This window comes from Crinia signifera, chromosome 4 (assembly GCF_055691185.1).
Source record: "Crinia signifera chromosome 4, ASM5569118v1, whole genome shotgun sequence".
In the NCBI taxonomy this organism is placed as follows: Eukaryota; Metazoa; Chordata; class Amphibia; order Anura; family Myobatrachidae; genus Crinia; species Crinia signifera.
This window is the reverse complement of record NC_139220.1, coordinates 114228284-114253446: the sequence shown is the minus strand read 5'-3', so window position 1 is coordinate 114253446 and position 25163 is coordinate 114228284. Positions and strand designations below refer to the sequence as shown.

The window sequence follows — 25163 nt, the reverse complement described above, 5'->3', positions numbered from 1 at the left end:
CCTATGGGCGCTCTTCACACCGTCGGAAGGGGCTGCGCCCCCTTAATTTGTGGACGTTTGTATTGTGAAAAATATGGTTAGAATTGTATGAAAGTTGCCCTGTATTGAAACTTGAGTTATAGGTGAAATGTGTTAAATCGAGAGCATATGATTTGGAAGGGGGTGTGTATTGTCTTGTTTAATTAAAAAGCGGTTACAGAGCAAGATGTACATTGATAGTGTGGAGGGTACAGTGACATTTGTGGGTGTGTGTGTGGGGGTGTGTGTGTGCGTGCGTGTTGTTTAGGTGTGTGTGTGCAATAGTATAGTAGGGTGTTTTTGAGTCAGCGGCTTCCCACTGGCGGAGGTCACGACACAGGAAAACAGGAGGCTGGGTAGTGATAGGGGTGTGTGGGCATAAGGGGGACTAAAGAGTAGGGTGGGGGACACTGTGCAGCTTCTGCCAGTGGGTGAGGGTCCAGCGTGGCAGCACATGAGTGCAGGACGGTGGCCCTGAGTCAGTGTCTCCTCCTACTGGGTGGGGGTTAGGGTGCATGAGAGCAGGAGGCTGGGTGGTAAAGCATGATAGGGGAATGTGGGCAACACAGGGTGAGCGGCTTCCCACTGGCGGAAGTTACGGGGCAGGAGAACAGGATGCAGGGCAGTGATAGAGGTGTGTGGGCATGAGGGGTAGTAAAGGTTTTTGGCTGTTGCAGAGTAATGATGGGCATTGGTGCAGACGCCATCGATGGTTGGCATTGATGGCGATTTTGCACCATGCCATCAATAGTAGTAACATATTACTTGGATAACCATTGATTGTTGTAGCTATCGATGGTCATCCAATATATCTGACTGAATAGGCCGTGGGTCAATCAGAATTCGGTGGCAGGACTTCCGGGTGTATGGGGGCGGAGCTATGCTCCGTGTCCCGGCACCTTAAAAAAATTGAAACTTGATTGGTTCTCCTTTGCCATTGATGTAGGGAAACCGTCTGGTCCTCCCACATCGATGGCAAAAGTATTCAACATCGGCCATAAACCATCGAAGATTTGAAATCATTGATGGTCGATGGGAATCGCGGGAGGTCGTGGGGGGATGCGAATTGAGGGAGGGTGGATGCGGGGGGTGCCGTGAATCGTGGGAGGGGTGTGTGAATCGCGGGGGGTGTGTCACAGGGGTTTGCGAATCTTGGGAGGGGGCGCCGGAGGTGCTGTGGGGTTCCGTGAATTGCGGGAGGGGGTCCGCAAATCGCAGGAGGGGGGGGGGGGGTTGCCGTGAATCTCGGGAGGGGGCGGGGGTTTGCAAATTGCGGGAGGGGGGCGCAGCGAAGCACGGGAAGGGGCGCGGTGAATTGCGGGAGGGGGCGGGGTGGTGCCGTGAATCGCGGGGGTGCCACGAATCGCGGGAGGGGGGTCGCGTGGGCCCGCAAATCGCAGGAGGGGGTCCGTGGGAGTGCGTGAATCGCGGGAGGGGGGCGCCGTGAATAGCTGGAGGGGGGGTCACAGGGGTCCCGCGAATCGCGGGAGGGGGGGTCGCGGGGGTCCTGCGGGTCGCGGGAGGGGGGGTCGTGGGGGTCCCGCGAATTGGGGGAGGGCGGGAGGGGGGTGCGGGGGGGCCGTGATTCGTGGGAGGGGTGTGTAAATCGGAGGGGGGGTGTGTCTCACGGGGGGACGCAAATCGCGGGAGGGGGTGCCGGAGATGCTGTGGGGTTCCGTGAATCACGGGGGGGGTTCAAAAAAAGCAGGAGGGGTTGCGAGGGGTGCCGTGAATCGCGGGAGGGGGTCCGCAAATTCCGGGGGGGGGGGGCGCGAATAATGGGAGGGGGGGCGCGAATAACGGGAGGGGGGGCGCGGGGGGCTAGAATCACGGGGGCGCAAATCGCAGGAGGGGGGGTGCCGTGAATCGCAGAAGGGGGCGGGGGTTTGCAAATCGCGGGAGGGGGGCGCAGCGAATTGCGGGAGGGGGAGCGGTGGTGCCGTGAATCGCGGGGTTGCGACGAATCGCGGGAGGTGGGGTCATGTGGGGCCGCAAATCGCAGGAGGGGTCCGCGGGGGGTGCCATGAATAGCGGGAGGGAGGGGGTCTGTGAATCGCGGGAGGGGGCTTAAGTCTGCAAATCACGGGAGGGGGGGCGCCGTCAATCGCTGGAGGCAGGTGGGGGGGTCGCGGGGGTGCCGCGAATCGCGGGAGGGGGGTCGCGGGGGTCCTGCGAATAGCAGGAGGGGGGGTCGAGGGGGTCCCACGAATGGGGGGAGGGGGGTTCGCGGGGGTCCCGCGAATGGGGGGAGGGGGGGTCGCGGGGGTGCCGCGAATCGCGGGAGGGGGGGTCACGGGGGTCCCTCGAATTGCGGGAGGGGGGGTCGAGGGGGTCCCGCGGATGGGGGAGGGGGGTCGCGGGGGGTCCCACGAATGGGGGGAGGGGGGGTCACGGGGGTCCCGCGAATGGGGGGAGGGGGGGTTTTACAAAGTGAGATCTATATTGCAGTGTAAAAATAAAGCAGCCAGTGTTTACTCTGCACAGAAACAAAATAACTCACCCAAAGCTAAATCTCTCTGCACATGTTACATCTGCCCCCCTGCAGTGCACATGGTTTTGTCCACCTAAGAAGGATTTTGTCAGAAAGAGTGAACTAGAATAACCCCCATAGTTTTTAGTGTCTTCTACTGCAAAATGCCAGCTGAAATGCCTGTAAACGGCCAGTAAATTTAGCAGCCCATTAAACATTGTGTCTATCATGCTTCGAATGTAATGAAAACAACTATAGCTTGTCTTTCAGTTACATTTTATTCTGAACAATTCTCTAAACAAAAAAATACATATTTAACAAAATAATACTATATTTATAAAATATCACTTTTCTGAATAAATAATTACACATACTTAACGTACTAGACATAGCTTGTGCCATATACAAAACTGTCTGCCCTGTCCAACCATTCCAGAAGCGTCCCAGCAACCAATCACGTAGCTACATTTTATTGCAAATACTTATTTCTACATTACAGTTCCCTTTGCAATTCTTACAATACATTTTAAGGTGAAACTCATCCTATACAATAAAATGCTAATGCTGCTCCTCAACCCTACAGGGGGAATTAAAGTGCTTTGCACTCCGATGGTCACTAGATGATGCCTGATGGAACAATTTAAGCGTTGCTCTGTTCAGGCTCGCACAGTTGCCAGCGCTATTACTTTTATGTTATTCCATCATTTTGACGGTCTGTGATATAAGCACATTGGGGTTTATTTACTAAGATGTGAGTTCTATTGAAGATGGAATGTTGCCCATAGCAACCAATCAGAATCTACTTCTTATTTATTTTGCACCCTCTAGCACAGGGATGGGGAACCTTCGGCCCTCCAGCTGTTGTTGAACTACACATCCCAGCACATCCCAGCATGCCCTGCAACAGTTGTAGCATGGCCACATAGCAAAACTGTAACAAGACATGCTGGGATGTGTAGTTCCACAACAGCTGGAGGGCCAAAGGTTCCCCATCCCTGCTCTAGCAGATAGTATCTGATATATAGTATCTGATTGGTTGCCCAAAACATCATCCCATCTTCATTAGAACTCCAATCTTAGTGAATAAACCCCAATGCGATCTTACAGAGCAAACGATGAAAGGGTTGCTTCATTTGTTTCTTTTTTAAATGGAATTGCAAAGGAGGAAATAGAGCAATGATGAATTGCTTTGTTGCTCTGGGTTACAGTGCACTTGCTCTATTATTAATTAACCCTTTATTATTGTTAATTTAGAGAAGGCTTAGGATGTACACCTAAAATGTTCCCATCACTAAATATATACATTATAATAAATCCCGTGTAGGATTACACATTTACACTGATATGTTTGAAAACCCTTGTTCACAGTATGAAAGAGCTAAATTACAGTTCTGAGTGACACTGACATACAAGTCATCATTCACATACAAAACCGAATGCTTAAAGGAGAACTAACAATACAATTTAATGTATACTCATGAATAATGGTGTACTGAAGAATTGTGCTGTAACCCATGGTAACAACTCCCTTTTCTAGCACAGTTTATAAAAAAAACACCACACATAGGTTGATGTAGGTCACAGAATCCGTTTCACTATGACCAATGCATCAATTTTCATTTATGCCCCCTATGTGTTACAAAACTTATTGTAATGTACAATATGTGCAACCAATAGTGTTTAAGTGGGGAATCTGATCATGTCACCTGCTTTCCCCTGCCAGGCTGTCACAGCACAGAGGATGCCCTTCACCTTTCAAAAGTATGGCGCGCTAAACAGAGAGTGAGATCCGGATGATGGGTTGACAGTCAATAAGTCAAGAGCATGGGGTCGACATGGCAATGGTCTACAAATGAAAAAGCCGACATGCGTTTTACATTTTTGGGAATTATTTCTACTATACCATCCACTAGGACTCCGATTGGGAACGGTAATGCGCGTTGAGTGAGGCACCTGGCCAAAAACATCGCAAGCGCAGTGAGCCATGACAGCAGGTACAGTACACTAATTGGGGCGCTCAGGTGTCAACAGTGACACACAATTAAAAAAAAAAAAAACTTATGTAGACCTTTTCGTGTGTAGATCTTTTGCTTGTGTCGACTTTTTCCAGCGTTGACCTAGACACTGTCGATCTAATTACTGTTGACCCCATGATGTTCGACTGTACAAAGCTTCCCTATTATGATATTCAGAGGCCCTTGATTGTAAAGGTGGACATACACACGCAGATTTATCTTCAGATCTGGCTGGTTGGAACAAAAACATGGTTATGGATGAGAGCAAATGACAGTTGACCATTTGCATGTAAATGCTGGAAAACTGACAGACTGTCACTCATCCATAACCATGTTTTTGTTCCAACCAGTCAGATCTGAAGATAAATCTTACTAGTGTATGGGCACCTGTAATCTCAATTACCCTGTACTGTATATTACAGATAATATTGCTGCTGACATCAGAAGATAGTAAATGATTTTATGTAAGCCAGGCATGTCCAACCTGCGGCCCTCCAGCTGTTGTGAAACTACACATCCCAGCATGCCTTGCCATAGTATTGCTATTAGGGAATGCTAAAACGATGGCAAGGCATGCTGGGATGTGTAGTTTCACAACAGCTGGAGGGCCACAGATTGGACATGCCTGATGTAAACCATATTTTGTTGCATTTAAAATGCATCCATATGTTTATTTTAGATTAACACTAATTTATAATTTAATTTTTAGTTCTCCTTTAAGCAAAATAAAATGGTCAATATTGCAAAAAAATAATAAAAGTAATAATAATTTGGGGACATCTGCTCCCCTCAATGTCCATAAATTGAGCTAGCAGGTCTTCAGTCACAGCCCACCAAAGTCGGCTTTAGGTTGTGACGTCACAAAAGCACCAGGATGGTGCACTGCATCTGTTACCAGTTACTAAGCTGTATTGTTAGATGCCATGCTGAAAGCAAAGGAGATCCTTTTATCTTTAGCAGTATGGATTTCTCTGATGGTTCCGGCTTTGCTGTTGTATTCACGTTAAGTCCAATTCTCTCCTTTGCTTTATAAGATAATGGCAAGCACAACAAACAGCTGGGTTTAACCTCAGCAGCCAGCCTGGACAATGCTGCCTCCGGAGCGCTTTGTCACACTTAAAGTAGTGAATATCTGAAATCAAAGATGAAATTAACACTTAGATCATTTCTGTTATGTTTACAATATATTTAGTCTGTTTATGTATGTGAATTTCCAGTGTGTTCTTTTTAGTGTGTGGTGTAATAGTACACTAACCCTTTGATTGCCAATATCTCTGTGAGCGATGCACAAAATATTTGCTAAAAATGCCAGTGTCGCTCATATATAAATTAAAATTAAAAGATGCTGTGCAAAGATTTTTTTTCCCTTTATAAAAGGTAAACATTACAGGTCCTTATGATGAATGAAAAAGTTTGCTAGGCAAGTTTTACACCAATTTTGACAAATTCACTTTGCACTCAACATGTTGCTTCAAAAATATACACATACGTCTGCCAGTGACTGTATATACACCTAACACACACTGCACATCTGTCTGTGGCCAAGCACAGAAACAACATACTTGCCTACTTTTGAAAAGCAAAATGAGGGAGATTTTAGATGCTATATACATACATTGGTCGAAGTGTAAATGTAATGATTATGCGCGCACCTTAGGCATGCGCGCTCTGGGAAAAGGGATGTGGCTACTGGGAAAGGGGTGTGGTCGACTATAAAGGGGCGTGGTCACTTAAAAAGGGGCTTGTTCTTAAGTGTAGTGTACTTCACCATATATGCCTTATACACATTATCCACCACGGAATGAGACAAAATTCTAATTATGCCAATGGCCGCTCCTAGACATTATGCCAGGTAAAGCCACTTATACACATTATGCCAGATAGAGCCCCTTACACTCATTACGCCAGGTACAGCCCTTTGCACGCGGTACGACAGGTACAGCCCTTTGCACACAGTACACCAAGTACAGCTCCTTGCTCTACAGTGCCAGATACACATTATATGTCCCCGCATTGACAGATATACATAATATGCCCCAACATTGACAGACATACGTGCCCCCCACAGTACCAGATACACATGATTTGCCCCCAGCAGCTCCAGATACACATTATATGCCCTACAGCGGCAAATACACATTATATGCCCTACAGCGGCAAATACACATTATATGCCCGTCATTGTCAGATACACATTACGTGCCCTCAGCATTGCCAGATACACATGTCCCCACAGTGGCAGATACATATATGCATCCAGCGCCAGATACACATTGCCCGCACAGTGCCAGATACACATTGCCCCCCCAGTGCAAGGTACATGTGCCCCCCCAGTGCCAGATACATATGGGGCCACAGTGCCAGATATGCCTGCTCCCCAGTGCCAGATACATATGGGGCCACAGTGCCAGATATGCCTGCTCCCCAGTGCCAGATACATATGGGGCCACAGTGCCAGATATGCCTGCTCCCCAGTGCCAGATACATATGGGGCCCGCAGGGTGTTTGGTGGCTGCTGCTGGATGGGGAGCGTTGGATGAGTAGCCGGCTCCTCTGCCCCCTCCAGTTGGAGAAGGGTGATACCCCAAACAGCGCAGGAAGAAGTGTGCTCCATGCTGTAGCCAGAGGCCGTGTCTTGGCATGTCAGCAAGCTCCGGGTCGGCCCTTTTTTTCCGGAGATCCAGCGGCAGCGCAGAAATACATTATCCGGCAGCAAGGTGGCTGAGAGGCAGGCACCCCCCCCCCCCCCCATAATTAAAACAGGGAGAGCACTTCAGTACACTACATATATATATATATATATATATATATATATATATATATATATATATATATATATATAGATATATATATATATATATATATACACATATTTATATATATATATATATATATATATATGTATATATGTATATATATATATATATATATATATATATATATATACACACACAAATTGTCTTGGGTGCCAGTCAGGGACCAGTGGTGGGGGGAGGGAGGAAGGATCAATAAGAAGCAAGCCTTAGTGGGTGGGGGATAGAGGGACGCTGCTTACAGTCAAAGTATGCTTATACTTACTGCAGCTGCCTTTCCTTACACAGCTTCCACTCTGACTGCCACTTGTGCTTCCGGCCTCCCAGCTCCCGCTGCCCGTCTCACTGCCTCAGTCCCCTGCCGCTGCCGCTCCTGCACGCTCCTGCTTGTGCACCGCACGGGTTCAATTTCCAGCCCAGCGCTACAGTATCCACAAAGCCCTGCGGTGGCCGTCATAATGACGGCACGATGTTGCACATTTAGACCCCGCCCCAGCAATGACGCGCTCGCGCATGCGCAGTCACGTTTTTTTGGGCAAAGGGGATGAAAAACCGGGAGGAACCAAGGGATTTGCGGGGGGCCGGGAGAATGATTGACAAAGCGGGAGACTCCCGCTAAATGCGGGAGGGTAGGCAAGTATGAGAAACAAGTATGGAGGATGCGCCTTCTACTGAACCTAAATTACAGTTTCCTGACAGGATTTCTGAGGCAATTGAATCTTAAATTATTTCCTAGAGAGTGGCAAGTGACATATTTTAAATAGAGGCCACTACCTTTGAATTTAGAACAGCAATGAGTAGGAATTATTCTGCCCACCAGTAGCGGGCCTTTACTTGAAATACCCACAGAGCTGATCCTCAGCCACATGCATAGTGACCCCCGTACCCCGTTTCCCTCAATCTTTTAACCCCAGTTACAGGCGGGGCCTCCTGGGTCAAGGATTGGTGAGTAAGGGTGTGTTAATCTGGGAATCTGACTCTGGTAGCTGATTGCACACACACACACATGGACATTGGGGTTTATTTACTAAAATGGGAGTGCTATTGAAGACGGGATGTTGCTAGGGGCAACCAATAAGAACCTACTTATTTATTTAGCACTAGAAGATCATAGACAAAATCTGATTGGTTGCTATAAGCAACGTCCCATCTTCAATAGCACTCTCATCTTAGTATATAAACCCCATTGTGTCTTATATTCAAAGATTTCATCTGAGGCAAAAATACTTGTGTGTGGTATAAGATGACACCAGGGGTATATACTTCTAAACGGATGTTATAAAAATGTTCTTCTTTATTGTTGCAATTTTTATTTCAATTATAATACAACTATTTTTTATTGATTGGTTTAAACATATGAAATGTGACTAAAATCCTATTATAAAGAACAAATTTGTACACTTTGTACCGCTGTGTAAAAATTAAAGAGAAACTAAAATTGTAATAGAATAATTATAAGAAATTTAGTTGTTCAAAGGCCTTAATTAACGATATCAAAGACCTCTTTTGTGGGAGGATGAATGCACTGCTCCTACAGCTGAGTGTACAGCTTGCCCGCTACACGTTTGATGTCTCTTCATTTCAGCGCCCTCAGAGAGGAGCTTGTAGCTTTCTACAACCAAACAATGACATATGTATCCTATGTCAGATTGCTGACAGTTATCCATTCACTTTCCAGAACCCATTTTTTCTTAATGGAACAAAATATGTTTTTTGTACTAAATCACAATTCAATGTAAAATTCTGTACAAGTGTTCAGGGAAGATGACATGCTGACCTTTATGTTATACTGTAGGTACATCTATGCCAGGCATGTCCAAACTATGGCCCTCCAGCTGTTGTGAAACTACAAGTCCCATCATGCCTTGCCACAGTTTTGCTATTAGGGAATGCTAAAACTATGGCAAGGCATGCTGTGATGTGTAGTTTACCAACAGCTGGAGGGCCACAGTTTGGACATGCCTGATCTATGCCAATGCTGCACATTTAAAATGCAATATTATTATATTTAGTCATATGTTTCATGTTAAATGGACTAACAACTTGTGTGTGTGTGTATATGTGTTTGATTGTTTGTTTGTTTGTTTGTGTGTGTATGTGTATATCTACAACTATATATATATATATAAAATCATCTATACAACAACAATGGACGGCAGCACTCAGGACGTCAAATTATAAAAGATTAAATGGCAGACGTCTTAAAGTTCAAAGTTTCAACGATCCTGGCATTTTTCTCAAGAACATACTGTATGCTGTTCTTGATAAAAACGCCAGGAGCGTAATAGTGTGTACACACGGTCCGATTACCTTTCCGATGTTGACGATATAGTCAACATCGGATCGGCATCGGATCAGAATCGGATGCAGATCGCAAGGATTTTAAACGTTGCGATCCCGATCCGATATCGATGCGCGTTCACGTATCGCAAGCCAGAAAGTCTTGGCTGCCTTGACTACATAGTGCAGATCTGATTGTATGCAAATCGAATGTGCCTTGCGATCCGATCCCGATCCGATCTGATCGTGGATCGCATCTTAAGGCACATCGAACCGTGTGTACACACCATTAAAACTTTGAACCTCAAGATGTCTCCCATGTAATCTTTTATGATTTGAAGTCCTGAGTGCCGCCATCCATTGTTGTTGTATATTGCTGCTGCAACACCAGCCGGCCTCTCGGAAGGCACCAGGCAAGCTACCTCGTGATTTGGAGTGCCGGGGTTTACCCACTGTTATAATCATCTATATACGAGTATGTCTAGTGTCCGTGTGTTTCTGAAACACTACCATCCATTGGCAGTTTGTGAAACTTAATCTGTTTCTCTTTCATTCAACACAGAGGGAATCACAAGGTAGCAGACTAGCTTTCGATGCTTTTGCTTTGAGCGGGCTTACTAATATGTATATATGTACACACACACACTTTGAAATCATGAGCTGCCACTTGCATGGGAGAGGAATAAGAGAGCTCGGCTTCAGCACTTGATTAATAAGTTGAGGCCTTAGGCATTGCTTAGCACTCAGCACATTAGATGTCAGCTCTGACCTTGGGTAAGAGAGAAGTATTCCAAAAAAGCGACAAATTGATGTGATGAGTAATAATATTTCTGAAATTTCTGTTGCAGAAGGATTTTATAATTTATAAGTAATATTCTTTTTCTTACTGATGACGGGCACTGCTCAGACTTTTAATGAGGAAACTGCTATAATTCCTCAGACGTCTTGTGCCTATGCTGTGAAACGACAAACACAAGACGCTCTGAGTTGGACTTTGTAGTCTTGTCCTGTATAATTGCTGGTTAGTGTTGTGAACCGAGTTTGCTAGCAACATATATACATATCTTCCGTCTCATCATAATTATATGCAGCCATCTTAGATATTAAACACATTTTAGTCTACTATATAATAAACAAGTAGGTATACACAGTGGCGTAGCCGGTGTAAGGCAGCCCCCGCTGCTGCTTGGGGGAGCGAGGGCTGCGTGGGCGCCGGCACCCGTCCGGCGCACTGAATGACAAAGAAGAGTCACATTCCTATACATACATATGCGGCTGCTGGTGCGCCTTCTGCCGCTGCAGCACATCGAGCCGCCCTCTGCTCCCTCCCTGTCACTAAGCGCCCGCTGACTGCTGGACTACGGGCGCTGTGTCGGGGAAGCCTGGCCACGTGAGGAGATGAAGTAGAGAGACTCCCCCGGCCATCTTGCCTCCGGCTCCCGCCCGCTGCACAGCTCTGCCCTCACTGACAGCTATGCGGCAATAACTCCAGAGCTCCAGCCGGAGCTGCGGCTGTCTTCAGGGGCTGGTCTGTCCCTCCACATCCCGGGGTGCCTCTTCCAGGCTCCTCCTCCCTTCATATGCCTACAACTGGCGATTGTATATAGCACCATGGTACTTTATAGGGAGGAGAGGTCACCGCTGCCCCCAGCTCCCTTAACTCTTCCTGACCCCAAGGCAGCAAGACTTCTGTTCTGCATGGGAAGAACAGTGCTGCTTCCAATGTAATCCTGGATTAACCCCCAAACAACTGTAAGTTATGATAATGGATACTAATAATGGATGATAATGTGGTGGTGGGGGTGGGGGGGGGGGAGGGGTGATGTGGGTGTGTCTTTTTGGCATCCTGTAAATACTGTAAATGGGGAGAAATTTGGAAAGTGTGCTGATTATATGAAGTATATTAGGGGTACATATGAATTTATAATACAGCATATGTCTATGTCCCTTTACAATAGTACATATGTCTGTCCATCTATGCCCCCTCCCGCCCATCCATTTATGTCCACCCCTATACGTTCATCTATGCCTCTGCTGGAGCCCTCCCACCGGCTCCCAGTAATGCCGCTGCTGGAGCCCCTGTGCCAGGTGTGCAAGTAGGGTTCACCCAGTTCTCATCCTCGCCACCACTGGAGACCTGCCGGGCATCACCACTGGACCCCTGGTAGGTCTGCATCCCTGTGTCTCCGCGGTCCCAGTCCCTGCGACCCCCTGGTCCTGGTCCCTGCCTCCCCAAATTTTGGCTCAATCTTTGTGGCATGATGTGAATTTTGTCTCAATCTGGGTGGCATGATGTGAATTTTGGCTCAATATGTGTGGCATAATGTGAATTTTGGCTCAGTCCGGGTGGCATAATGTGAAGTTTTGGTTTTTCAGTGTGGCTTGATGTGAGTTTTGGCTCAGTCCGGGTGGCATGAAAAGCATGTGCTGCACGTACTTTTTGAACTAGATCACATCGCATCTAGTTCAAAATCCATGTATTGGCACCTAAATGTAAATGTTTGCTCCATCCAGGTGGTATAATATGATTTTCCATACCACCTCATGAGGCAATGGAGCCATTTGCTATCAGGTCTCCCCCTGCTGCCGGATCCTCGCCACATGTAGTGTGCCCGGCTTTCTCTCCCCTGCTGCTGCCAGATCAGCGGCATCACGCGGGGATGCGGCCTGCACTCAGGCGTCACCTCAGCAGGGTGACGCCAAATAGCCACACTCACACCTGCGTCTAACATCTGCACGTTCCTGCCGGCAAACAGCGGCTCTTCAGGACAAGTTGTGTGTCCTGAAGACGTACGCAGGCCCGAAACACCACTGAAAATAAACACTTGAATTTCATGTTTCTTTTCAAGACCCCGAGTGACGCCTTTCTATTGTTACACTGATGCCTGTTTTTTTTTTACCAAAAATGGGAGGGGGGTGGGGGGGCGCCATTTATTTTTTGGCAGGGGGGATCAAAATTTCTAGTTACGCCACTGGGTATACAGTATGTATCATGCTATGTACACACCTCTGCGCAGACTGGATGGATTCCTATAGTACAGTCCAACTGGTCTTTGGTGAGACCACATTTCATCGCTGCTGCAAATCCTTGAGTGATCTCTCCAGCATTCGGGGCAAGAACATGAAATCCCACAACTCTTTCCTATGACATGAAAATAGGAAAGATATGAATGAAATTCATACAATGAAGGAAAAAGATATTATTTAAATAACCAGAAGTAACATAAGGTCTAGAGAATACTTAGAAGTTTGAAATGTAGAAACAGTAAGGATCAGTGATGGCTCCAGAGGAAGTGCAGCAGCACAGTCCAAAATACAAATAGGGGAGCCCCACCAACTGCCCTTCCAAATTGACTCACTGGCAGTTGGTGTGGCTCCCTTATCTGTATTTTGGACTGTGCTGCAGCGCTTCCTATGGCAGTTCAATGACAAGAGGTAGATTTATTTAGCACTCCAAATTACTTAGTATACATACAGGGCCAGATTTATCAAGCTTCAGAAAGTGATAACGTCGAGAGTGATAAACAGCCAATCAGCACCTATTTTTATATTTCAAAACCAGCATGTAACTTGGCAGTTAGGAGCTGATGTGCTGGCTGTTTATCACTCTTCATTTTATCACTTTTTGAAGCTTGATACATCTGGCCCACTGACTGCAGGGTTGCCTACTTTCTGACTGCTCTCTCCAGGAGAGGGCAGCCAGTTCCTTGAGGCAGGGAGGTGGGGTCGCTGAAAGGATGGGAAAGGGGCAGGATGGGGGCAGAGCTATGGAACATTGGGATATTTTGGGGGCATGGCTAACATGATTGTTAACCCCTGCCCCCAAGTCAGTAACTCTAGTCCTGACTCCAGGAGCCTGGGATATAGTGTATGTATGCTGATGGTACACTGAATGAGTCAGCGACACACACTGAGTCTCCTCCCTCTCGCTGAGTGGCTACTGCTGGCAGCTGTGTTGACACATAGAACTGTGAGTGACTCAAATAATTTATTCTTCCTAATGATTCGACTCACTGTGTCGAGGTATTGAGTCAGTAGCCATCTCTATTTACTGCAGCAGCTTAGTCTACCTTCAGTGCACCCGGTGCCCTGCAGATCCTGTCGGCCCTGGCTCCCCCAAGTCACTGCGGGATCTGTGGCACCATAGTTATGCCACTGGTTTAAGGTACTAGTGTAAACCCCAGTGCAGGTGGTGAACTAAAGCTGTGTAACACTCTAATTATAGTTAGACTTTATATGAAAGTCTATACCAGAACACTTTTACTCTTTTAGTACTGTGTACTTAAACTTTATAGCTACCTCTAGAAACAGCAAAGATATCAATCTCTGTGTAACCCAAAAATCACTGAAAACGAAAAAACTGAGCCCATTCAGTATGAAACATTAGTTTGTAGCACTAAAAGCTTCAAAAACCAACAGCACTGCAGAAAACTTTGCTCAATAGTTATTACTTGAACAACTATATATATATATATATATATATATATATATATATATATATATATATATATATATGAAAGGCTAACTACTCCTAAGCTCTATGAGGTGAAGTACCACCAGTGACCACTAGAGGCCACTCTGCAGACCAAATTACTGCTTTGTGTGCAGTGATTTGCAAGTAAAAACAGAAAGTGAAATAAATTTTTTCAGAGACACTGATTTGTTTCAAACTTGCTGTGAAGACAGAGATTGGAGGTAGGAGCAGATAGGGGGGGGGGGGGGCAGTGGCTTCACTAGGGTTGGTATCACCCGGTGTAGGAACTCATGGTGTCACGCCCTCCCCCCCCCCCAGCTTTCTGGAAGACGGATACGGGTGTGGTCTATCAGAAGGGGGAAAAGCCTGTACCATAATTGTATTGTGTACCTGCAGTTTGCACATTTTAGCGAACTATGTAATACCCATTACACATGCCGTAATGGCAATTACACATTATACCACACAACATGATGCCAGTTGCACATTATGCCCCACACCGCGATGCTAATTACACAATACATCGCACACTGTGATACTAATTACACATTATGCTGCACACCTTGATGCCCATTACACCCCACACTGTGATGGCAATTACCCAATGCTCCCCACACCGTAATGCCCCTTACGCCCCGTACCATGATGCCCATTACACTGCACAATGTGATGTCCATTAAACGTAAACTGGTGACACCCGGTGCGGTCCACACCTGCCTAGTGACGCCACTGACTGGGGGTGGGTGGAGAGTTTGTGGCCTAAAAACTGTCACAGCTCAAAGTGAAAGTAAAAACTGTACTTTGAACTAGTATTGTAATAAAATTATTTTTTAAATCCTGAAATGGATGTACATGTGTTTTCCTTTAAAAACAAATAAAGTCAAGGGATGTCACATCTGTGGGTAATGACATTTTCTCCCCAAAACGACATTAGCTTGAATTGTGATAACATGGCTGCTGTGTGGTGGCGGTATTTGATCACTGAGAAATAGTCACTATAAGTGTCCAATCTCTAAGGCAATCACTATCCTGAACATGCTGCACATAAGTCAGTCTGTTTTATGAGGGTCAGCAGCCTTCACAAGTCAGGTTAGTAGAATTGATGCTGTTCTCCTGCTTCCCATTCATCATCTTTATGATTATGGCCTGTCACATTACCATAGCCAGCACAACACAGGTGAGTGGTGCAAGGTGACAGCCACTTTCCAAGGAGAATGGTAATTTGATTTCTTTCTTCCCTGATTTAGCTTTGCAATTCATATCATGGATATCTGATGCAAAATTAATCTATATGTTGGATGATGGATAGGTAATTGTATTGTATTTTTACACTTTTACAGACTGTATTACGAGAGTGCAGACATTATTAAGCCTTATCTACCCTTTTCGCAGGCTACATTTTGATGACAGCGGTAAAACTTATAAACCGCAGTCCTTTATTATGATAATCCATGCGCTGTTCCAAGACAGAAAGAAAACAGTAAGTGTTACTTATTATAAAGCATTAGCCCATGCGCTGATGAAATACTACGGTCAGTCCATACCAGCAGCTTTTATAGCTGCCAAATGTGCTGTATGCCTTTTTGTTCCTGAAAAAGTACTATAGTTCTTGCAGAAATGTTGGCATATATATGATTATTTATTTCTGTCCTTAATAGAAAGACAAGAGTTATGTACACACGGGGACATAAATAAAGTGGGAAGTGTACAATAAGAAAAATAAAGTACCCATGCAGCCTGTAAAAAACACATACTTTTTTCCCCTAAATGTAGGACTTATTCTGTATCTTCATATTTCATGTATCATCATATTTTTGGTTTTAGGCCCCATATACACTAGAGGATATTGTGAACAATATCGCTCAGACGGGGGCTTCTGAGCATTATCGTTTACAATATCGTCTAGTGTGTACACTCAATATCGTTAACGATGATTGACGTCTACTAACCATGTAGGTCAATTTGGCTATATAGCCAAACAACTTGTATGTTCAGCGGGTCCCGATGATGTCACTAAACGATATTGGTGGGCCAATATCATTCAGTGTGTACGCACAATCAGGGCTGTGGAGTAGGAGTTGGAGTCAGAGTCGAGGAGTCGGAGGCAATTTCGAGTACCTGGAGTTGGGGTCGGAGTCGGCAAAAAATGCACCAACTCTGAAAATTATAATTAATGACTTCTCTACTGTAAGAATAAAGACCAATGCATGCAGTGCCTCACGTAACCGCAAAACGAACACATTAAGTGACCGTGAAAAAGCATGCTTTTCATGTGCTTCACTATATGGCACGCAACGCACAATTCAGAGCACCAATACTTATAAATGTATTCTCCCTTGTAGTTTACAACTTATTTCCAACGTTCAATAAGGTTTTCAATACCTCGTTGGTAGAAATCACCTGGTGTAGACTCAAAAAATTCATTCAACCAAGCTCTTCCACCATACGCACAACATCTTTTTGCGCGGATGAAGATCTTGTTTCATGCGCGGGGTCGTTTGTTTACCTTGGCTAAGCCATTCCTTACGCTGGTTCATATTGATGTACAGGCACCATTTTTCGTCGCCAGTAACGATTCGGTAAAGAAATCGTTCCTTGTGTCCATGAATTGAACGGTGACGAGCAAGCAAACCAGCGGAGATTGTGGCTCGTTGATTTTTGTTGTCGTCACAAAGCATGCGGAACTCATGCTCCACACTTCTGAACCTTTCCTATTGTTTTTGTTCCCAAAACAACCAAATAATGTGGTTTTTATCTTTAAACTGGTAAAGTTCCTTTTCCTGATGTTTATGCCTACTGCTACTATCCAGCCATTTAATTAATTAATAAAAAAATTAATAAAACTTTATTTTCATTGTGTTTGTCCTTTGCTTAAACCAGGCATGTCCAACGTTGGCCCTCCAGATGTTGTGGAACTACACATCCCAGCATGCTTTGCCACAGTTTTGCTATTAGAGAATGCTAAAACTATTGCAAAGCATGAATTGAACGGTGACGAGCAAGCAAACCAGCGGAGATTGTGGCTCGTTGATTTTTGTTGTCGTCACAAAGCATGCGGAACTCATGCTCCACACTTCTGAACCTTTCCTATTGTTTTTGTTCCCAAAACAACCAAATAATGTGGTTTTTATCTTTGAACTGGTAAAGTTCCTGTTCCTGATGTTTATGCCTACTGCTACTATCCAGCCATTTAATTAATTAATAAAAAAATTAATAAAACTTTATTTTCATTGTGTTTGTCCTTTGCTTAAACTATTCAATACAGTAGACTGTTGGCTTCCCAGCCTCTAGTTTCTGTAGTAATAATATGTATGTTGCCTTTCTTTCCTTCAAGGAATGTATCAAATACATTCACATATTAATACAGAGGAGTCGGAGTCGAGGAGTCGGCATCAGAAGTACGAGGAGTCGGAGTCGGGGTCGGAACATTTATCTACCGACTCCACAGCCCTGCGCACAATATCATCCGCCCACGGCCCATATGGTTAACTATATCAGACGTGGCCTGGTCGGCTGTGGGTCAGCTAGTGTGTATGCGGCTTTACGTGTGCAAAGTGGGGACTGCAATTTATCGCTATTGTTATTAATATTTATTTATATAGCGCCATCAGATTCCACAGCACTTTATAGTATATATATATATATATATATATATATATATATATATATATATATATATATATACAGTGGCGAAATAAAGCGAACTGGGAGTCTGGTGCAATACTGTATTAAAGCATATAAAAAACACAGTGTCCGACGTTTCGGAGGACATCAGCCCCCTTTTTCAAGGTTTGTGAAAAAAAGTGTGTGAAAAAAAAAGGGGGCTGTTGTCCTCCGAAACATCGGACACTGGCCCTTATTCTGATCTCGGCGGTACGGCCCGCGTGCGGCCGTACCGCCGATGTTTTCACTCTGCACATGCGCAGAGGTCACTCTGCGCATGTGCAGGCGAAATCGCCGCACAAAAATTTTATACGCCGCAAAGGGGGCGTATAGGGGCGTGAGGGGCTTAATACCCTCATTTCCCTATGCATACACCCCGCGTTTCATGGGCGTTCCCATGCAAACGCGGGGCGTATGCATGGTAATGAGGCTATGACGCCAGTGATGGGGGCGGAAAGCTGACATCGCCGGATGTCAGCTCTCCGCCCCCATACAAGCTTTCACACGGACAATCGTCTAAGCTTGCGTGAGCTGGTGGAGCGTGCGGCCCTGCCTTCGATGGTCGTCGACCATCGAATGCAGGGGGCAGCTCCCACCATGGTGGAGGCGTACGCCCCACCATTTTCATGCGGATCGCCAGCCGTCCGCGTACGGACGGCCGTGGCGATCCGTCTTGTAGGCGGGGATTGGTTTGTGCGGCCGGAGCAACGTATGCGGCTCCGGCCGCACAGATCAGAATAAGGGCCACTGTGTTTTTGATATGCTTTAATACAGCATTGCACCAGACTCCCAGTGCCACTTTATTTCGCCACTGTATCTAATTCTTCAAGGAGGGCACGGGAGCAGCTGATTAGTAAGCAGGAGTGCCGGACCGTCTACCAGTATATATATATATATCCATATATCCGTCTACCAGTATATATATATATATATATATATATATAGTCTCAGGCATTGCCTGCATTCTCCAAAATATTGCTTCAGTCGAATTATCAGATTGCTGTAAGTGCACTGATCCTTTCATTTTTCCTGCTCTAATACCGTTATCTTTTCAGGAGCTGTCCAAATGCTGAAACTAGATGAGACTTTTTTTTTATTTAAAGTTTATTACAGGATTATTATTGTTAGTAAAATAATATTTTTCAAGATCAATCATTTTTAATTCTAATTATTTTGCACAAAAGAAGAAGTGCATCAATAAGTATCTTCCTCGCATATAACACACTGGTTTAGACTCAGTGGGACTCATAGACTGTTAGAAGTGTATTACACTTAACATAAGAAGCAAAAGCACATTTATTTATTTGTATATCATTAGTTGTTGTGCTAGGTTTATGTCAGAAGCAACAGCTAAATGCACAAGGGAGGTCAATCTGGTTGGCTCGCAAAGCAGCAGTATTTTGCAGCTTTGCGAGCCATGTAACCCCACCTGCCAGGCATGCAAGTGCCCGCCCACCTCTACACGCCGAATGTCCAGTCTCGTATTGCGACTGATTTTCTTTTGCATAAATATCCATTCGCAGGCTTGTGTGCAGGCCCGACATCATTCGATGGTTGCTGACCATCGAATGATTTCTGTAGTGCTCGCAAATATGTCAGTCTCTGCTGACTTAGATTAGTGGCGCCCTGCTCCGAGAACAAGGTGGGCAGCTGACATCTGGTGATGTGAGCCGAGCCAGGTGCCCACCCCCGTTTGCATGGGGATGCCCAGCTTTTTGAAGGGCACACTCAGCCCTTTCACATCTGAACACCCCCTGCCTGCCTCCTACACCCCCCCCCCTCCCTTTGACAGCAACTAGGAGACTATGCAAGTCTCCAAAGGCGCCCGCACAGAACACAGAAAGCCTGCACATGCGAATATGCACATGTGCCGGCCTTCACCATCGGTCCCCATTGCGAATTTGCAATTGACCAAATCAACTAGAATTAACATTGGTTTTTGTGATAAGTATATGTTTGAAACAATTATCTATATACTTCAGCAATACTATAGTTTACATAAAGTATACAGACAGCATTAAGAGTTATGTTGCAGGCTGACATTCCCTGTCACCAATAGGGTGGAAATAGTGGCCGACAGTATTCAATCTCAACTGGGATTCCCCGGCAAAAGGTTCGCCTCTCTACGGTGGCGAATCTGTATTATCGGAAATGGTTGCTGCATTGTAGAATCTGTGGCCGTTTCTGACTATAATCGCCAGTTTTCGCCAATGCTGGGACTTTGCCGAAGGAATGGAGCCCACATTGAATAGTTTGATTGACATTCGACCTAATAAAGGCCCTTATTCTGATCGGTGCGGCCGGAGACGATTATGCGTCCAGGACCGTGCGTGCGAAACCCCGCCTTCCATACGGATCGCCAACTCCGTCCGTATGCGGTAAGAAGCTGTCCGAACGGACCGCACGTGTATTTTTCACGGAATACGCCTCCTCCATCTAAGGGAACCTCCCCCATCATTCGATGGTCGCAGACTATCGAATGCAGGACCGAGTGCTCCACCAGCACCCGCAACCTCAGACCACACAGACATTTTTCCGTGCAAAAGCAGAGATCTGGGCGGGCAGCTTACATCCGGCGATGTCATATGTCCGCCCCCTACACGTGCGTCACGGCCGCATTACCATGCGTACGCCCAGCGTTTTCATGGGAACTCCCATGAAACGCGGGGCGTATGCATATGGTTATGAGCCCAAATAGCCCTTCACGCCCCTCTCCACCCCCTGTTCGGAGTGTTCACATATCATGCGGAATTTGGCCGTACGCCCCGCTCGCACATGCGCAGAGACGCCTCTGCACATGCGCAGACACAAAACATCGGCGGGCCGAACGCACGCGGATATATCCGCAACGATCAGAATAAGGGCCAAAGTCGGAAGGGGCCGTTATTTCCAACCGGAAAAAATGGCGTCCGGGATTGATTACCCCCTTTCAAACAAATGAACGGGAACAACATAAAAGTTATTTAATTTACTTTGAATGTTTTGGGTCAACCCTTTTATTGTGGATGGGTCATTGGAGAAAAATGCTCACACAATTTATAGTTATTGTAGTTTTAAACTTTAAAGTTCCCATTGGAAGGATGACATTAAAATGGTGAGAATTAAGAGCGAAGCTAGAAGAGCATTTGCCCTTTCCCCCTTGACTTAGGGCAGTATTCAATGTAAAATGTCTACATACCTGTTTAGGATTCGCTGCACAATCGCTGTGTTCCGGAGGGCTGGTTGACACTCGCTCTCCCAGTATTCAATGTCGGAGGGGCTCGTTGCCCCTCGCGGCGAATCTTAACCCCTGCAGCGGACGAGCGTCCGCTGCAGGGAGCCGTGGGGCGGTGGCAGGCAGGGAGATGGAAGTCTCCCTGCCTGCCCCAGAACATATGTGGGGGGGAGGTGGGCTCCCCGGGAGCCAGGCAGCACAGGCTGCCCCCCGGGAGAGCTAACAGGGGACCGGGTATTCACTGTACCCGATCGTGCATATGTAATGATCGGGTGCAGTAAATATATGAATATATAATGAGCGGCTCGGCTCCCGGCCCCCTGCTGGCTGCTCTGTGTAAAAAAAATATATATATTTTTTTTTTAATTAAATATATATTCATGTGCTATAAGCACATGAATAAAAATAGCATGCCCCTTCTCAGAATAAAATTCCTGATTTTTTGACACCAAAATTAAAACAAAAAAACTTTTATTTTAAAAGTTCACATTCCACTTCTCCATGAAAAGATGGAGAATTGCTACAAACTCGACATAAAACACGGCAAATTTTTCTCATTGAATACTGCCCATGGAATCCACACTGCCTCTGACCAGTATTTATCCTGTTGCTATATTAAATTCATGATGTTTAAGCTGTAGTTAAAGGTTTTAAATTTGAGATTAGAATTTTAAGGGAATAATCCATATAGAAATGGAAAATATGGGGGTCCCAAACTTTAGTGGAAAATGACATACATACTGTACCATTACAAAAATATACACCATACCTTGGAGGGGCACCAGGGCAGCTGTCACGGAGAGTGCCGGACCGCATCAACTATATATATATATAATTTTGGCATCCCTCCATTTTTTCTATATGTCCTATATCTTTTCATAGCCAGATTATGGAATATATTATATTATCTTATTATTGTAAAGCCTGAGCTGTAGGTGCATAGTATAACTATTGTATATAATGTCTGTGAGTTAGGGCTCTGTTAGGTTGTACAATCTGTAATTTGCAGGTTCCACATGTTTGTCTGTCTGGCACACAGCAGGTGTTTATCTTTATAATAAAATACAGAGCCAGCTGTAGCGCTGTGATAAAAGTGTAATAGATCAATATCACCTGAGGAACAGTCTGGAGATGAAATGCTTATTCCTACATGTCGGTATTAAAACATTTTCAGATAGGAAATAGTAATTTTAGAGTAATCCCCCCCAATGTGAGGCAATAACACAGAAATCAGAGAGCTAATTGCTATTCTCATGTTGGTAGTAACCCGGGGAAGTTAAGAGAGGAGAATGCCCATGCACAGACACTGTTCCGGTCCTCTCTTCACAGTGCAGCAGGCGGCTATGGCTTTGTGCTAGAATCCAAAGGCCATTCACCTCAGCCTAACTTCACTACCGCACATGCACAAATCGCCTGGAAAGTGTCCACCATGCCATTTTCCCTGTGATTTCTGCTGCCCTATTCTACCAGACCAACAGTTGGTGCGGGACTCCAGAGACTGTGGTGGGATATAACCGAACAGTCGATATATCGGCCTATGAGTACGCACCTTACAGTAACCTATAAAATTCATGCAACAAGCATGGTCGATATATTGTGGGTATGTTGGCGGGTGTGTACCAGCCATATGTCTGTTCACAGACATCATATTGGCCCGGCAGAACAGCCAATGGCCCCTATATCTGCTATATATCATTGCTTTGACCTGTGTGCATGGATGGCCATAAAATTGCTGCAGGGGCCACCGTCAAATCCAAATGGCCACCCAGCTGCATGACAGGGGTCAGCATATTGATCAACCAATTGGCAAGCCTTATAATAAGTCATCCATACATTACATGGTTACTTTACAAATGAAATACAGTACCAACTCAGATCATTATGTGTAATTGTTGCTACACAATGTACAATGTTGAGAATGACAATGAACGTAATAATTGGAAGATATTTATATAAAATATATAAATACCTCAAATGACTCACAAACAGGGCTATTTGTGTGCAGGCTCCAGCAGGAACTGTGGCCCTTATTCTAGCTCACTCTTTCTGACAAAATAGTGCACATGGTTTTGTCCATCTAAGAAATATTTTGTCAGAAAGAGTGAACTAGAATAAGGGCCACAGTTCCTGCTAGAGCCTGCACAAAAATAGCCCTGCTCACAAATATAATACAACTTTAGAGTCTATATGGCATACTTACTGAGTAGTGACAGCAGTTTTATATACAATAAGATCAAGATATACATATGAGTACTATTAAGTATCCCTAGAGTGAAGTGAAGTGAGGTGAATGTGCTGTAGGTTTCTCAGCCTGCTCGTATCCTATATCGTTTCTATTAAACATTAAACAAAGCTTACTATCTCTGCAGCACAGCAGGTGGTGACGGATGTACTCTGAGTCACTGAACACTGCTTTGCTGTAATTAGTGCTCTGCAGATTCACTTACATTGTCTTTCAAATGGCAGATGACTTTCGCATAGCACTTGTTATTGTCTCTTGAAGGAACCGTCCACTCCAGAGGCCAGAAATAATTGTGGTAGACCTAAAAAAAGACATGTTTTCAAATAAACCTTGTTTGCACATGCTTACACGGCTGCTTTTTTTTTTGCATATATTGACCCAAAAAGGTAAAAACAGCACTAAAGAGTCAAAATAACATGTGTATTATGCATTCAATTTCCTTCGACACCTTTCCCCCTAGACCACAATTGCTACTCCAGTGATTTCCAAACTGGGTGTCGTGACACCCTGGGGTGCTGTGAGGCACTTGCAGGGGTGCCTCAGGTTGGTGGCCCAGGACCAAATCAAATGATGTTCTCAATGTAATATGATTGGCAGACCCCATCACTGTGTTGAGTTTTATACTTATTATTATCAGTGTAGTTTTCTTCTTTATCTTATTAATAATATTAATAATAATAATAACAATAATAATAATATTACAATTACGTAATAAATATAATGCACAATATATAAGACTTACTTTGAGCATTACTACAATAGATTGTTGGTATTTTATATAACAATTACTGATCAGGGCCACAGGACATGCCCATGCCAGTTAGAATGCATTAACCAGCCAATCAAATTCAGCATTATATCTAGAGTAAGATGTCTTCCTGAGTCCGACTGATGAATTTGGATCAGACAGAAGCATACATTAGGCCACAATACAGTATATAAAGGGTTATATAAAGGGTGGGACATGTAATCTTACCTCTATATTTTCTTCCCCATATGTTAATATTGCATTTTCCTCAGATAAACCACAAGCGCCATATTCCAGTGGAGTAAACACTGTCGTTGGGACATTTATGTAGTCACACTATTAAAGAGATTACAAATATATGCAATTACACTCTGTCTTGTGTAGAACTATCTAATGCAGGCATGTCCAAACTGTGGTCCTCCAGCTATTGTGAAACTACACATCCCAGCATGCCTATTCAATAATAGCAAAACTGTGGCAATGCATGATGGTACTTGTAGTTTCACAACAGCTGTAGGGCCATAGTTTGGACATGCCAAAATCCTGTTATCTTCTCGCAGAGCCACCTGCCAATCAACTGAGGTCTAAAATCATCTTGCAATATAATAGCCTGGGAATTATGTACTAGGTGTGACATAATTGGGAACCATGCAAAAAGGGATATAAAAACTATCAGTATGCAGTCACAATGCCAGCATTTATGTCAACAGTAGGAATACATTGATGATGCTGATATGGTTATCTATAAGCTGTATCTATGTCATTGACATTGAAAGATTCTTGTATTTTTATCCCAATCATTACACACACATCACAGAGAAGAGAACTGACCCTCAATGTTGAGCCTCCATACAGTCTCCTGGCCAATAGACGTCCTGCCTGAATAGCTACTGGGGTAAGCTCTAGTTTTCCCTCTAGCACATCACCAATCGCATAGACATAAGGCACATTTGTCTGCTCTTCATCATTGACCGCAATTTTTCCTGTTCTGAAACAAAATATATATATATATATATTGAATACATTTTTCAATTTTAAAATTACACATTAAAAAGAACTAAGCATTTGCCTACATGAAACCAACCTACAGTATAAGCTATTAAAGATACTTTTCTGGTTGAAATATTCAACCCTATGGGCTGTAAGTCATTTATGATCTGCGATGGAACATGGTTCTGCATATGTCCCAGTGTCCTCCACTATAAAGGCCAATACTATTAATCAGA

At 44.8% G+C, this 25163-nt stretch overlaps 1 protein-coding gene across 1 annotated transcript in view; it reads right to left on the bottom strand.

Annotated features, from left to right (window-relative positions):
* Positions 1 to 4833: 4833 nt before the first annotated feature.
* The window catches only part of TXNRD1 (thioredoxin reductase 1), a 64907-nt gene continuing 44577 nt past the window's right edge, over positions 4834 to 25163 (bottom strand). Inside the window, exons 13-17 of the mRNA XM_083182282.1 lie at positions 24769 to 24925; positions 24166 to 24273; positions 23395 to 23490; positions 12604 to 12738; positions 4834 to 5635 (exon numbers count right to left, since the gene is read on the bottom strand). Of these exons, the coding sequence (XP_083038408.1) occupies positions 5573 to 5635; positions 12604 to 12738; positions 23395 to 23490; positions 24166 to 24273; positions 24769 to 24925 (559 nt within the window). The 3' untranslated portion in view covers positions 4834 to 5572. The remainder of the gene's footprint in view (positions 5636 to 12603; positions 12739 to 23394; positions 23491 to 24165; positions 24274 to 24768; positions 24926 to 25163) is intronic.